Genomic DNA, 16,905 nt, shown 5'->3' with positions numbered 1-16,905 from the left:
TACCCTCATTACATTTTGTAACTTCCATTGTTAACTGTAACAAAGTTTGCTGTAAAGAATCCATATACTACTTCATTTCAGTTGTGGATATATAAGACTCCTTTATATTCTCCTGTTTTTTGGCCAAAACTCTCCGTTAACATTCATTTCTTCTTCTCCCTGCTCCTCTAACTGATCACTGGAGCTGGAGGCTTCTTGAGCTTTTCTTAAAATTGCCTCCGTTTTTTTTGTGCTCTGCGCATGCGCGACCATTGTCGTAGCAGTCGGCCATTGCCGAGGGAGACCTTGTGCAGTGATACCCAAGATCTCCCCAGCTCCAGATCTGTCACCACGGGCACTTGCTTTCCAGAGAGCTCCAAGGTTGGCCTCTCTTTATCAGATTCTTTTTCTTGTTCAAGTTCTTGAAAAGTAAAAGTCCATTTATCTTTCTTAGGTGCCATTGTTTATTGTTCTGTAGGCCTTCCAATAGCTTCCTCTTCTATCTTCTTGCAGTCAGTTCAGGCTTCTTAACTCTTTTTTAAAACTTTTTCGGAGAGAGTAGAGAATTCAAGTCTAGCCCCATTTCATCGCATGGCATGGTTTTTAATGGGTTTTGAATGGACATGTTATTTGCAAACTATTTCACTAGATTAACTTCCAGGTGCAGATTTGATAGAGTGCTGATGATTTAAAGCAAAATAAAATACAAATTTTATTTAGATTTAAAGTAAAATGGGACGAAGAGCTGATGAGCAAAATGATGCATGGTGGCTATAAAAGTTCTTCCAGAAAATGGCACTGATTTCAGAAGTTGGACATTTAATTCTTTGGACTTACTGCAGTAAAAGTTAGATCATGGTTGATTTTTCTTGCCTTAAGTCCATATCCTATGTTTGTTTCATGAAACAAGCATCTCTGTGTAGAAAGGTCTATTTGTCCAAGTACTTAAATGCTTTTGGGGCAGAAATTCTCTTGGACCTGCTATTTCTATTAACTGTCAAGAAGTGGTGATCCAGGCAATTTTTGACACCAAACCCATTAACAATCTCGATGCCCATGAGAGAGTTTTGAATTAGAAATGCCCATCTTTGCAGCAATTAACATTTGATAAGTGCTACATAGTGGGTTAGTATGAACCCTTTGCTCCTTCAGGTAACTCTCCAGCTTTCGGTCAGGAATTAAAATATATTTAAAAATAATTGGAAGGGGTATAGCAGGTCCATTGGATACAGAATGTGTGTGCTAACTGAGTTGTGCAGCTTAGTGAATGCTGTTCGGTTGTTTTTATTCCTTACTGCAAGATCAGATGCTTCCTCCAGTAGATTTTATTCAATGTAAAACTGCTCGAAAGACATTTATTTGTGGGTCAAGGTTCAAACACTTCTGATTTGATCCAGCATTTTGTAGTGACAGAAGAAAAATTACTTGTGTAAAGAACTAAATTATTTTGTTTTATGGCATGGATAATTATTCTCTGACTTGTGGTTGAAGTCATTATCTGGTGTCTCAGTTCATTGTTGTGTTTTGAAAGCCATCAGCCACTAAAGCAACAGTTTCCATCACTGCTTCAAGACTTGATGGAAGAAATAAAACATTTATTGCTCTTGATTACCATTTGATAAAGGAAGAAAGACTTGTATTTGCATAGTGCATTTTATGGTAATTCTGCTGTGAGTGATGTGTGATTAAATTCCTTATTTAACCACAATAAATGAAAAAATAACAAAACTAATTTTTGTCCAGACTCCAAAGTAGTCTACTTTCTGTTCATCAGCAGTGTTGATTGAGACATCAAGTTATTTGACTGTATATTATTTTGTATTGCATTGTTTTGCTAGCCATTAATGCAGTTTCATTTCCTCAATGCAGCCATGGTCACAGAGCCGACAGGTAACACTCAAAATAGGTGTTGCTGTCATACCTATTGCATGTTCCACTGTAATGTGCACGGATGCATGTGTCCTTTTTGCATGAAAATGCAGGGGAGAATAAAGTACTTCACTGTAGTTGTGTATTTATACATACTAGTGCACCAACTGTAGTTTGGATTATCAACTCTGCAAAATAGAAGCAACGAATTGCAGCTGATGGATAGTGTGTGTGTTTTTTAGGGTCCTGCTTAAGTCAGTGGATCTACAAATTAGTGTATGGTAATGAAGAGCAAGCTCCTTTTGTCCTCCATGTGATAGTTTGTTTAGATTAATGCAAAATTTACAGTGCCTGTTCATTGTTCTAGTATTTTTATGCTATAGAAGCATTAACCCCTGTGGACTAATTTCCCTGTGTCTTTCTGTTTTATTAAATGGCAGTCTGTCGTTATGTTTCTCATTAATGCTTTTGTAAAATTATGATGTTTTGTCCATGAAATTATTTATTTATGGCTTTAAATAATCTTCAGTAGGAAAAAAAATGTCAATGTATATTGAGTACCCCTGCCATGAAATAAATTGGCTTCCAGAACAAGTACTTTCTTGGATCAACAATGATGTTTTTCTGGCATTTCCTGCATTAACCTAGCACTGTAAAGTGTTTTTATTTTTGATTAAATTTTTTACATTTTAATCGTGTGAACAGAAATAATTATTTTTCATTTTTTCAGAAACTGGGACATATTTTGGCATTCAGCTGTATTTGAAATATTCTGAACTTTTTGCAAAGATTTGTAAATAATTAAAGGCAAACAATTCAATCCGCTTTCAGTTATTGATCATTCTAATCTTGAATGAATCTGTTTTCTTTGCGTTCAAAGTTTAAAGATTTAGATTTGAATATTGACATTTGTAGCACAGAAGAAGGCCATTTGGTCCAATTTGTCCAAGACAACAGCATCCATCCTATTTTGCTTTGCTAGTCACCATTTGATCTGAGACCCAATGACCATATCAGCAATATCTTGCTTTGGAAATGTATGAATCTCTTTTTAAATTCTATGGGGTTCAAAGAATTTTATCAAAATTTCGGGAATTTCATTTCAAGGCACTATCCTCTAGTTTTATGATGAAAGCCTCTGCTTTATTTGTTATCTCAATGCAGACATTTTAAATTCCAGTATTCCTCTCGGATCACAAAATACTAAGCATTATTGCCTGCAACTCGTCATAAATGAACCAGAACTGTATCTTTGTATTCTCTTAATATTTGGGAGAGGTGGGGATTTTTTGGGGTAAATATGAAGAAAGCATCAAGACTTGCATGTGAATCCAGGAGAAGAGTGAAAATGAAAATGCTCCAGAATCTAGAGCATGTTCCAAATATCTTTTGGAAGAGAAGATGGATTAATCTTTGGGTAAAATTAGCAAGATATATGGATTAAAGGTGATTGATTGGAGTGTGAGATAGATTGGCCACAAACTATTTGTTTGGTGGGACAAATTTGGAGGCCTGAATTTTAAAACACTCAGCATATGCAGCAAGGAAGAGGTGACATTTTTGCTTGCAGACCTTCCACTCGATATGTTCTAATAAGGCTCTTTGACCCAAAACATTCACTCTGTATTTGCTGCCTGACTTGCATTTTCTGTTCTTGTTTCAGATACCCAGCATCTGCAGTTTCTTTCATTTAAAAGTGATTGCTTGATTTTCAGTTACATTTTTATCCATGCATCCTTTGCAATTGAGAAAAACACGCAAGTGCAGTTGACCAATAATTCTTAGCTGTGTTTTGGTCATTTCTGTTGGATGTGAATATCTGCCTTTCCGGAAAGAGCTGTTTGTGTCTCTGGATGATGGAAAGAAAGGAAGTGTAGGGACAGGTGTAGGCACCTTCTATAATTACAATGGAAAGTACAGAGAGGAATGAATGAATCAGGGAGTCAAAGATTGAATGGTCCCTTCAGAAAGCAGAAAAGAAGATGTGACTGGGGTTAGAATCTCATTGTAACTGGAGGAAATGTTAAAGAATGATGTGCTGGATGGTGGGATTAAAGGTAAAGACTAAGGAAACACTATTTCTGTTTTGCCTGGTGGGGAAATGGTGTTGGAAGCAAGGTGAGAGTAAAAATGCAAGAAATGGAGGCAGTGATGGTTTCATCAACCACAGTAGAGAAGAAGTCACATTTCCGGAAATTGGAGGAATTTCAGAAGTCTCATTTTGAGGAAGATGGGTGGGAGATAGAGAAAGTAATGGCATTCTCACATGATTCAGGGTGAGAGCAGGTGTCATCTGGATAACTTTAGGAGTCTTGGATTCGTATATGGTCTGAACCCAAAATGTTGGTCATCCCTTTGCTTCCACAGATGCAGCCTGACGTGACAAGTTCTTCCAGCAGCTCATTTTTTTGCTCCAGGTTCTAGCATCTGCAGTCTCTTGTGCCTCCATTCAGTTATATACCAGTCAGACCCACTCAAGCACTCTGCAATTTTTGTAACTGAGGTCTGTTAATAATCTTGTATTAACATAGCATTTTCAGCCATATTAATGCAGTTGATTATGCTGAATCCAGTAATGCCATTGTTGCTCACTGATTCTCCTATTTGGAGGGCAAAAGTTTGGTAATGATGATGAGTTTATTATCATACACATTGTGCAGTGAACAAATGCCCAAAATTCTTAATTGCTGCAGCTGAACAGGTTCTGCAAAAGATAAACTGTAATTGGTAATTAATTGAATAAAAATAAAAATAAACCATGCACAATAAGTTTGACAATAAATAAATAAGTGAATTGCAGTAGTGCACATAGTCCATGTTGAGTGTACCAAGAGGAAGTTCAAGAGCCTGATAGTTATTGGAAAGAAATAGTTCTTGAACATAAAGGTGCTGGTTTTCAGGCTTCTGTACCATCTAACTGTGGTAGAGAAGTCACAGTGATGAGGATGATGGGGATCCTTTCTGATGTTGGTTGTCATCTTGAGGGAACACCTCACATAGATAACTGCACTAGATGGTAAGACAGAGCCTATGATTGACCTGGCTATATTTACTACCTTCTGCAGCTTTCTGCGTTCCTTGCATTTCCAAATCAGATTGGTGCAACCAGTCAGTGTAATTCCAACAGCACACCTGTAGAAGTTTGATGGAGTGTTCAACAATATGCCATATCTCCTCAGACACCTTTGGTGTGTCTTCTTCACAGTTGCCTTGATCTGCTGGCCCCAGGTGAGGTCTTCTGAGAAATGGACTCTCAGGAGCTTCAAGGTTCTGACTCTCTCCACCTCTGTCCCATCAATGCAGACAGGTGCATGGTCCTTCAGCCTCTCCTTCCTAACATCCACAATCAGCTCTTGCTCCCAATAACATTGAATGCAAGATTGTTGTTTTGGTGCCACCCAACCAGATTTTTGATCTCCATCTTGTATTCTGACACAATTTCCAATTATTTTGCAAACAACAGTGATGTTGTCAATGAATTGCATTGTGTTGGAGCTGAACTTGGATGTGCAACCATGGGTGTAGAAGGAATGATTAAGGGGAGTAAGGATGCAACCTTGGGGTGCCCCTTTGTTGATGGTCAGCGAGGAGGAGGTGGTGATGTTGCCAATTTTCACTGATTGGGACTTGTTGATCAAGAAGTTTAGGATCAAGTTGGAAAAGGATGTACAGAATTCCAGACCCTTTAATGTGCTCATCAGCTGTGATGGCGTTGAACGCAGAGTTTTAGTCACTGAATGACACCCTGATTTAGGTGTTCTTGTGGTCTAGGTGATCTCACACAGAGTGGAGGGCCAGTAAAATGACATTTACCATTGACATGTTGTAACAGGTGAAGTGAAGTGAGTTCAACTTTTTCCTGAATTGGAGTAATCAACCTCTCAAAGAACTTCATCTCAGGGGACGTCAATACCACCGGCCAATAGTCATTGAGGCATGTCACCTTGTTCTTCTTGGCTCTGGAATAATGGAGTCCTTTTGAAGCTGGTGGGGACCTCTGACAGCTGTAGTGAGAGAGATTTCTGACTCACTGTGAAAAATTAGTTCCTGTATATAATTTCAGTAGTACCTTTTCTAATACATTTTTAATAAAAGTTATAATTTAGAAAATCTGAAAATATTTCAGCCCTTTCCACAGTTCTCAATATATGACTGTATACATCATTTTATGTTTGGAAATTAAAATTTCGACGTAGACACATACTAATTTCATTCTTCGTGTTCACACTAGAGTGCTTTATACGGAATGGGATTTAGAGGCATATTTCATTTAGCAACAATCAATTATTTCTTCGTGGTTTCAAAATTTTCTGTGCAAACTAATATAATCTCCATGGCACAATAAATTCCAATACTAAAGCATTGTATCTTTTTTATGCCCTTTTCTGAACATCTTTGGTTTCTAATTATATCTTGGCATGAAACCTTCTACCCACAGCATCAAGCTGTGAAGGATTGACAAGGGAAGGTCCTGCCACTGCTCTATACTTTTGCATTTGCTCCAATGACTTAGAGTGAGCTGACACAGGCTTGACTGGTCTGCTTCTTAATCTGAGGTACAGCCTTTGGAAAAACCAAACCTATACACTCTTTTAATTTGACTGGACTTTTTAAAAAAAATGATAGAGATCTGGATGGGATTCTGTTTCCATTTGCATCAAAGCTTTGAGATATAACTCTAATGAACCCCTTTAAGGAGGTGTGTATGATAGCAACGTTAACATTGAATCCATTATTTTTACCTTTAATGTGGAATGTTTTAAAACCTTTTCATTTACTGCATGGATTGCCTTTATTCTTTTCATTGTTGAATATAGCTGAGACTTCAGTACTGGTAATGGCATATATGGCTCAGGACAGGTATTTCCTCATTCAGTGACTTTGAACAGATGGCAACACAGTATTGTTGAAGGTAAACAAACCATGTGGAACTCATACCCACGTCTTATGCTAGCAACTTCCACTCAGCATCAGTTCTGATGCCAATAACCACCTATTTAGCTGAAAATTTTGCACATTTTTTTCATGCCGTTAAAGAACAAACATTTTTTCTAATCTTTAATAATTATGATTATTTGTCCAGAACAAGTCACATTGGTCCTTTTAACCATATAAACCATTTACAGAGCAGAAACAGGCCATGTCGGCCTTTCGAGTCTGCACCAGTTCACTAGAACAACTCCACTAGTTCAAACCTCCCAGTCTCCGCCAATAACCCTCCAACCCCCTCACCTCCATGTACACATCCAACCTTCTCTTAAATGACAGAAGCAATGGATGTTGTGAGATCAGCTGAGTTCCTCCAGCATTTCTGTTTTTATAAATTGGATTTCAAGAAGGCGTCTAATAAGGTGCCATATAAAAAAATTATCCATAAGGATTCACAGAGGATGGGCGAACCAATAGAAGGTAGATAGAATCGATGCTTATAATGATCAGTGGTGAGGAGGGTGCCGCAGAGGTCGGGGCTGGGCCCACAACTGTTCACAATATATGTGAACACTTTGGAAGAGAGGGCTGTGTAATATGCTGATGACATTAAATTGAGTGGAAAAAGCAAGTTGTGTATGCGACATGCTTCTGAAGTACTTGAACAAAGTTCAACATTGGATGCTCTGCAACTGCATCTTTCACTTTCTCATTGGAAGAGCCCAATCAGTGCAGATCGACAACATCACTGCCTCCACCCTGACCATCAACACTAGGGGACCCTAAGGCTGTGTGCTTTGCCCTCTGCTCTATTCCATGTACACTCCTGCTTGCGTAGCCAAGTTGAGCTCAATCTCAAACTACAAATTTACTGATGGTGCTACCATTGACTGAATAATTGGAAATGATGAGTCAGGATACAGGATGGAGATCAAGAATTTGGATGAGTGGTGCCAGAGTAGCTGTTGTATGTGATTTTAATTCATTTGGGTGCAGCAAGAACTAGAGTCCGAGACACAGTAGGATGCCATAAAATGCGCGCTTTATAGTCCACGAAACTAGATAAACTCCAGGGCAGTCCCAGAGTACACATTTATTAAAACAGTGGTTTAAACAAGTTAATGACATGCAGCAGTGAAACAGCAGTGAAACAGACAGTCGCACACATAAACACATGCACACAGAGTTAACTTATTCAGTACCTCAACACTCGCAACTGGCTCACCCAACCTAGGAATCCCAATCGGGGGAAGCGGCTCATTGGTGTAAGAGTGTGGGTGGGCACTCATTACAGCTCGAGAGTAGCGACCCGCAGGAAGGGTTCTGACTCCGGGTAAGGTGCATACAGGTGGCTTGATTTAAAGGGGGGAGTACACAGCCTCTAAATCCTGGTTAGTGGAGGTCTGTAGCTGCTCTGCCAGTGACTACCCAATTGATGGTGACACCCTGGTCAGCATGAGGCATATCTATCCCTTACCTATGTTCCTCTCTGGATGGCATCCAGCTGTGGCGACAGTGACCCGAATCGAGTGCAGGAGTTGACCACGAGGCAGAGAGAGTGGATATTTGGGGGGGGGGGGGCGGTGTGTGGTAAGTAACCGATTCTGAGGAGCAGGGGCTCCCATTGTACAAGGCATGGCCAATGCCAGTGTGTTCTCTGGCTGGTGGGCAGGCCCACACTTGGTTGGCCAGGTGGAGAGGCTGGGTTGTGCCTGTCAGTGACTGACATTTCTGTGTGGCTTCCGAATTCAGACAAAATGCTGATGCCAGCATAACGGTAGCAATCTTGCTATCAACTTCTTGAAGACCAAAAAGCTTACTGTTAATGTTAGGAAGGAGAGACCAAGGGACCAAACACCTATCAACATTGATGGGATGGAGGTGGAGAGGGATAGTACATTCAAGTGCCTGGAAGTCCATATTTCAGGAGATCTTTCCTGGAGCCAGCAAATTGAGGTAACCATGAAGAAAGCACACTTGTGCCTCTGCTGTCTAAGGAGTTTGTCATCAAACACTGTCCAGCTTCAACTGGTGAACTGTGGAAAATATACTGGCTGGGTACATCACAGCCTAGGTTAGGAGTTTAAATGCCTAGGAATGTAGATGGCTGCAGAAAGTGGCAAACTTAGCCAGGCCCATTACTGGCACTGACCTCCTATCCATTGCCGATATCAATGAGAGGCACTTCTTGAAGCAGTGCCTCACATTGATATCTGCAATGGATGGGAGGTCAGTGCCTGTAATGGGCCTGGCTATGTTATCATAAAGCATCATAAAAGAACCCCATCACCCAGGTTTTAACCTCTTCTCACTGCTAACTTTGGAGGCATGTTACTGAAACCTGAAGACCACCATGTACAGGTTCTCGAACAGGTTTTTTCTAGCAAAGAACAGCTCTGGAACCTCCCCTTTTTACACTAATCGTGGACTGCTCCAACACCACAAAAAGACAGTGCATGATTGCAAAGTCACCTTGCATTCATGTCTTTGTAATACCAATTTTATCCTACCCATTTACACTATACGCACAATTAATACATCCACCTCATGGAGAATTCTGATGAATACATCTTTACTGTCCAGGTATTCCAGGGATTTGTGTAGAGCCGGTGAAATAGCATACGTTATAGACCTGTTGTTAGAATAGGCGACTGGAACGTATCCATGTTGCTGCTCAGACTGGAGCTGATATGCTTCAACACCTGCCTCTCATCATTGTTGAGGTAAGTGCTACTGGTCAATAATCATTAAGGAAGGTTACTCCACTCTCTTGGGCACCAACTTGGTTGATCCCTGTGCCAAAAAAAACTCTGCCCAACTCCCACAAGCATGAAATCTGCTGTACCAGAGGTCCCAACACATTTGATCACTACTACACCAAGATAAGAAAAGCCTACCGTTCTTTTCCGAGACCTCATTTTGGCAAGTTGGATCACCTGGCTGTGCTCCTTCTGCCTTCATACAGACAGAGTCTAAAAAGAGAGGCTCCGGAGATCAGGACAACTAGACGGTGGTCACAGGAGGCTGAAGAACGGTTACAGGACTTCCTCGAGTGAGCAGGTTGGACAGCGTTCGAGGACTCAGCTGAGAATCTGAACGATTACACCAGGGCTGTCACAGACTTTATCAAAATAGCTGTGGATGAATGTGTCCCCACCAAATCATTGTGTTTTTTCCCAACCAGAAGCCTTGGATGAACAATGAAATCCAGAACCTGCTGAGAGACAGCTCACAGATATTTAAGTCCAGATCAATACAGAAGGTGCAGGTATGACCTATGAAAAGGTGTCTCCCAGGTGAAGTGGAGATTCTGGAAGAAAATGGAAACAACAGGGGGCACCCAACAGCTGTGGCAGGGCCTAAATGTCATAATGTTCCTCAAAGCTAAATCGATGAAATAGCAGTCAGCAAAACTTCACTCCCAGAGGAACTCGATCCTTTCTAAATCCAATATGATGACAGTAACAGCAAAGAACCACCCCTCTGCACCTCAACTTCCCCTGATGATCCCATCCTGTCCATATCTGAGGATGACATGCTTGCTGTCAGGAGAGTGAATTTGAGGAAAACATCCGGCCAGGACCGAGTATTAAAAGTCTGTGCTGACCAACTTACCAATTTATTTATGGATATCTTCAATATCTCACTTCAGCAGGGCATGGTCCCCACCTGTTTCAAACAGGAATCAAGCATACCCAAGAAGAGTGTAGTAACCTGCCTTAATGACTATCGACCAGTAGCACTTACATCAACAGTGATGAAATGTTTTGAAAGGCTGGTGCATATCAACTCCTGTCTGAGCAGTGACATGGGTACGTTCAAGTTTGCCTACATTAGAAATGGGTCTATGACAGATGCCATCTCACTACAAAATGCCCTGGAAACTAAAGATGCATTCATCAGGATGCTCTGTATCAGCTACAGTTTGGCATTTACACCATCATCCCCTCAAAACTGATCAGCAAACTCCAAGACCTTGTACTCAAAGCCCCACTGTATAATTAGATCCTGGATTTCCTCACCTCCAAACCACAATCAGTGAGGATTGGCAAGAACATCTCCACAATATCCAAGAGTACCAGAGCATCACAGGATTGTGTTCTTAGCTCCCTGCTCTACTCACTTTTTACGCCCACGACTGTGTGGCTTGGTACAACAATAACACCATCTAATTTGCCGAGGATACCATGGTAGAGGGTTGTGTAAAGAAAGGTGGTGATTCAACATACAGGAGGGAGTTTGAAAACTTGGCCGAAAGATGCACCAACAACAGCTTTGCACTCAATTCCACCAAAACTAAGGAGCTGATTGTTGGCTTCAGGAAGGGAAAGCCAGAGGTGGACAATTCAGTAAACATTGGGGAATCAGAGGTGGAGAGGGAGAGCAAATTTAAGTTCTTAGGAGTCACTATCTCAGAGGATCTTTCCTGGACCTAATGCATTAATGGCATCAAGAATGTACTTCACTGCCTCTACTTTCTCATAAATTTGCGGAGGTTTGGAATGAAAACAGAAACTCTGGCAAGTTTCTACAGATGTGTGGTGGAAAGTGTGCCGACAGGCTACATCATGGACTTGTTTGGGGACACCAATATCCCTGAATGTAAAGCCCTGCAAAAGGTAGGGGACACAGCCCAGAGACACAACCCTCTCCATTATCGAGAACCTCTACAGGGAATGCTGCTGTCAAAGAGCGGCAGCAACCATCAAGGATCCACACCACCCAGCACACACTCTATTCCTGCAGCTGCCATCAGAAATGAGGTATAGGTGCCACAAGTCTCGCACCACCAACTGCAGGAACAGGTGCTGCCCTGCCACCATCAGACTTCTCAATGACAAACATAATCAGAGGCTTATTTAAGGACTCTGTGTATCTTTTGGTGTACCTGTTTGTCAGCAGAAAGTAAAAATTTATGTGCTTCTGTATATTGTCCTGATATATGTGACAATAAACAATCATTTGTAATGCATTCAAGTACTTTTAACATCTCACAACTCAGTCAGGACACCTGGATGTTAGAAGTACTTTGTTAGAGGAAATATTAGCACTGATCTCATCTGGGTCCATTTTCTTTTTGTTATTAAAATATTTCCAAGGGAACTTAGAAGTTCCTGATGTTGTTGGGTTGGTTGAAACAGTGAACAACTACATTTTCTTATCCATCCTGAAAATACTCAGCAAGCTAGGCAGCATTTGTGAAGAGAAAAACAGTCAATATTTTAGTTTGAAGTTCTTTCATTTACTTGAACTTTCTGTTTGATACACTGTTTTCTATCCACTCTGCTTTTTAAAAATATTTTAATTTTTTCCCCCAAGACTCATAGAAAACATAACTACATAAATAGTATTTAAAATTACACAGCCTCATATGATTGCCCAAATCTCCCCCCCCCCCCCCTCCACCCAACTACTAACATTAAAAAATGTCCAAAAATGAAGGGGAGTTTGAGCTGCCTTAATTAATTAGTCCATATCTTGATCTTCAGGAATACAACACTATTTACCGAACTATATTATTTAAACTTCTTTGGGGAAGTTAATTATATTCTTAAGCCAGTTGCCATATTTTAACAAACACGTCATATTTCTTTCTAAGTTACCTTTTCTGGGGGACACAATTTTGCATTTCCATATTCCAGCGAGTAATAAGTAGAGGGGAGTCAGACTTTACAATGATACTTTTCCTTGCTACCGCTGGTGTAATCCTCATGAACTGTATTTGATGTTCTGATAGTTTTGTGCCAACAACCATGATTGCTCAATAAATACAGTTGTGGTTCCACTGGAAAATCCAAATCTATAATTTTTGTCAAAATTTCTACCAAGGCATACCAAAAGGATCTTACTTTCACGCATGTACAAATGTTCCAACTTCTATACCACACCTAAAACATGAGTCTGGAATTATAGATTTCAAACTGTAATTTTTGAGATGTAAGGTATAATTGGTGTATAAAATTGCATTTTACCAATCTATATCTGCCATTAATAAATTATGTCATATTATCAGAGCACAATTTTGAACAATATTGTTCTTCAATACCTTTCTCCAAGCCCGTCTCCCACCTTTCCCTCGATTGGTGCAAGCCCAATTTTAGGCAATTGCTCTGCAATAGGAAATACACCTTAGATATAAATTTACCTGGGATCCCCTTTTGAAGAAGAGCCTCCATGACACTACACATTGGCAGGGTTATAGCTGGTCCTAATCTACACTTTGGGAGGGTCATGGCTGGTCCTAATCTACACTTTGGGAGGGTCATGGCTGGTCCTAATCTACACATTGGCAGGGTCATGGCTGGTCCTAAACAACACATTGGCAGGGTCATGGCTGGTCCTAAACTACATATTGACAGGGTCATGGCTAGTCCTAAACTACTCATTAGCAGGGTCATGGCTGGTCCTAAACTACTCGTTGGCAGGGTCATGGCTGGTCCTAATCTACATATTGGGAGGGTCATGGCTGGTCCTAATCTACACATTGGCAGAGTCATGGCTGGATCTAAACTACACATTGGCAGGGTCATGGCTGGTCCTAAACGACACATTGACAGGGTCATGGCTGGTCCTAACTGCACATTGGCAGGGTCATGGCTGGTCCTAAACTATCTCTTTAAAAAAATATTTTAATTGAAGATAGCAGAAGAAAGTTCTATTTGACAAATCATACCTTTTTTTTTAGCTGTTCAAATGACATTTGACACTTGATTCCTTTACGGGGCCAAGTGTACAGGGGTTTATTTCCTAATGTCATTGGTATTAACTCATTTTGATACAAGGGTGTTTTTGAAAATGACCACACTTTTAGACCTAAACTTTATTAATTTGTTGCCATATCCAAATTATGTATTTTAGAATGGAATTATCTGTCTTTCCAGATAATAATGTAATATCCCATTGTAAATGAAATATTCTGATATTTTCTCACCCAGCCCACTATGCATTTTTCCCTCACTGAGGGTGTGGTGGTGGGGGAAGAGATGCCAAATAGATACTTTGTAAAGTATTTGTATTCAGACCACAATCAGTGAAGATTGGTAAGAACTTCTCCTCCACAATCTCCATCAGTGTGCTCTTCTCACTTTACACCCATGACTGTGTAGCTCGCTACGACAACAACACCATCTACAAATTTGCTGACGATACCACAGTAGTGGGTTGTATGAAGGAAGGGGATGAGTCATCGTACAGAATGGAGATTGAAAACTTGGTTGAATGGTACACCAACAACAACCTTGTGCTCAATGTCACTAAAACTAAGGACTTGATTGTTGACTTCAGGAAAGGAAAGCCAGAGGTATACAATCCACTAATCAATGGGGAATCAGAGGTGGAGAGGGTGAGGTTCATGGGAGTCACTATCTTGAAGGATCTTTCCTGGACTCAACACACCAATGGCATCGTGAAGAAAGCACATCAGTGCCTCTACTTCCAGAGGAGTTTGCGGAGGTTTGGTATGACACCAGAAACCCTGGCAAATTTCTACAGAGATGTGGTGGAAAGTGTGCTAACCGGCTGCATCATGGTCTGTTATGGGAACACCAATACCCCTGAGATTAAAGCCCTCCAAATGGTAGTTGATACAACCCAGGACATCTCAGGCAAAACCCTCCCCATTATTGAGTATATCTGCATGGAACACTGCCATTGGAGTGCAGCAACAATTATCAAAGACCCAGCGCATGTTCTTTTCCTGCCACTGCCATCAGGAAAGAGGGAAAGGTGCCACAAGACTCGCGTCAGCAGGTTCAGGAACAGCTGGTACCCCGACAGACACCTCCACAACAAACTCAATCAGGGATTCAATTAAGGACTCTTACTTGTGCACTTTATTGATTTTGTTTTGTCCTCTCTTTATTGCACAGTTTATATTACTACCAGTTTACAGTTCTTTCATTTGTTTACAGGTTTGTGATATGCACAGTTTATTTTTTGCACTACAAATTTGCGGTAGTTCTGTTGCGCCCACAGGAAATAGAAATATCAGGGTTGTATGTGATGTCATGTATACGCTGACAAGAAATCTGAAAATTGCTTCTATCCCATTTCTGCTCTGGCCTCCCTGTCCCATATTATTTCCAATAAAGTTCTAAACTCAGCTTGAGGAATGGTGCCTCATCTTTTGATTAGGCACGGGGACACAAAGCTGCAGATGCAGGAGTCTGGAGTAAAAGACCTATTATTAAAAGAACTCAAGGGCCGAGCATCATGTCTGGAAGAAAAGTTATTGTTGATGTTTTGGGTCAAGTTTGTTTTTGCTTTTGATTCAGTATGTTGCAATCATCCATACTCATCAATGAGTTGGTAAATTTCAAATTACAGTTTTGCTCCTTCCATTTGTACTGTTTCTTCACCCGTTGTTTACTTAGCTTGGTTTCACTTTTTTGCTTTGAGCAATAGTTAATTTTCCTCTTAATGGCTTCTTCCTTTTATTTTATGGACATTTTTTCCCTCTTCCTTTCTTTGTATCATAAATTAGTTTCAACTAAACTGTTTATAGTACTGATTAAATGTTATGAAAATCAAACTGAAACAATGAATTCTGGTGCAGTGTCTCAATGCAAAAGTTCGTCCCTTTGCCCCACGTGTGCTGCTTGATTCACCAGCAGTTTGTTTTAGTTTCAAGATTCCAGCATAGAACACAGAAATTTACAGGACAGTGCAGGAACTTTGGGCCACATTTTCTCGACTGGATAACCCTCCATTTTTCTCAGTTCCATGTACCCATCTAATAGTCTCTGAAAAGATCCTGTTGTACCTGCCTGCATCACCATATGGATCACATACACCCGCCACTCTGTGTGTGGAAAAATTAACCTCTTACATACCTCCTATACTTCTAAACACCTTCAAACTATGCCCCCTCGTGTTAACAATTTCAGTCTGGCCATCCACACGATCAATGCCTCTCATCATCTTGTACACCTCGATCAGGTTACCCCTCATCCTTTACCTCTTGCATGTCTAAAATATAACTCTGCTTCTCTCTTGAAAGTGCTGCAAGTTTTTCTAACATTTTTGATTCTTTGCTTTGTGAATTGAACCAGACACAGCTTAGGATTGATATTCCAATCTATTACAGCAATAATGTCATACGAATGTATGCAACTTGGACATTGAATGTGAAGGCTAACGTGTCACCATTCTGTATTTTCTTCTTCCCGAACTCTAGGACTGATGGACGTCGATGGTCCTTGGCCTCCCTACCATCTTCTGGATATGGAACCAATACCCCCAGTTCCACAGTCTCTGTATGTATTGATTATTTTTAACTAGTTAAACATTAATTACACATTCCAAACTCTACCTGTACTGTTACCGTGGTCCCATATTGTGAATAGTAAAAGTCCACAGCAGAGGAGAAATGTGGTGTCCATAATGCTTGCACTAACCAATTAGTCATGTTATCCTGCTTATAGTAGTACATTTAGTAGTAATTTGTCCCACATCGGACTTGTCAGTCACCAACGAGCCTGCAGCAGACGTGGACATACCCCTCCATAAATCTTCATCCGCGAAGCCAAGCCAAAGAAAGAGTAGTAGATAGAACATTCCATCACAGGAGCACCCTTCAGCCCACCGTGTCTGTGCCAAATGTGATGCCAAAAGTAGCTGTGAAATTCCATTATTCATCCAATTCCTTAAAAAAATGATCTTATTAATATTTCTGTTAAATTGCCTCCTAATCTTTCCTGCTTTAAGGAGGTAATTTCACATACTATCTTTGAAATCTGAACTTTGATATCTCACATCTCCAGTTAAGTCTTTTGAACCTTGAATCATTTTTGCAATTCTTCTGCGCTTGTGCCCACACCTCCACCCTCACCACCGTTTGGGGCCCCAAATCATTTCACTTCACTTGTGAATCTGCAAGGGTCATCTACTGCATCCAGTTCTCCTGTTGTGGTCTCCTCTACATCCGGTAGACTGAACACAGATATCAGATCTCTGCGTTGAACACCTCAGCTCTGTCCGCTGCAATAGCAGGGATCTCCTTATGGAAACCATTTCCAATTCCCCACCCATTCTCATGTCGATATATCTCTCCATGCACTGCCAGTCTGAGACCAGTTGCAAATTGGAGGAACAACACTTTGTATTCCATCTGGGCACCCTCCAGCCGGA

The 16,905-nt window shown here is 40.6% G+C and overlaps 1 protein-coding gene across 5 annotated transcripts in view; it reads left to right on the top strand.

Annotated features, from left to right (window-relative positions):
- mast2 (microtubule associated serine/threonine kinase 2) overlaps positions 1 to 16,905 on the top strand; it is a 416,446-nt gene that overhangs the window by 298,257 nt on the left and 101,284 nt on the right. For 4 of the 5 annotated variants that reach the window (XM_069938759.1, XM_069938762.1, XM_069938763.1 and 1 more), the window contains 2 exons: positions 1,849 to 1,869; positions 15,953 to 16,031. In XM_069938759.1, the coding sequence (XP_069794860.1) occupies positions 1,849 to 1,869; positions 15,953 to 16,031 (100 nt within the window). The remainder of the gene's footprint in view (positions 1 to 1,848; positions 1,870 to 15,952; positions 16,032 to 16,905) is intronic. The other variant, XM_069938760.1, reaches the window with a different exon arrangement.

The sequence above is a fragment of the Narcine bancroftii genome, chromosome 5 (assembly GCF_036971445.1).
Source record: "Narcine bancroftii isolate sNarBan1 chromosome 5, sNarBan1.hap1, whole genome shotgun sequence".
Classification (NCBI taxonomy): domain Eukaryota; kingdom Metazoa; phylum Chordata; class Chondrichthyes; order Torpediniformes; family Narcinidae; genus Narcine; species Narcine bancroftii.
Note: the sequence above shows the minus strand (reverse complement) of the source record. Positions and strands in the feature narration are given on the sequence as shown.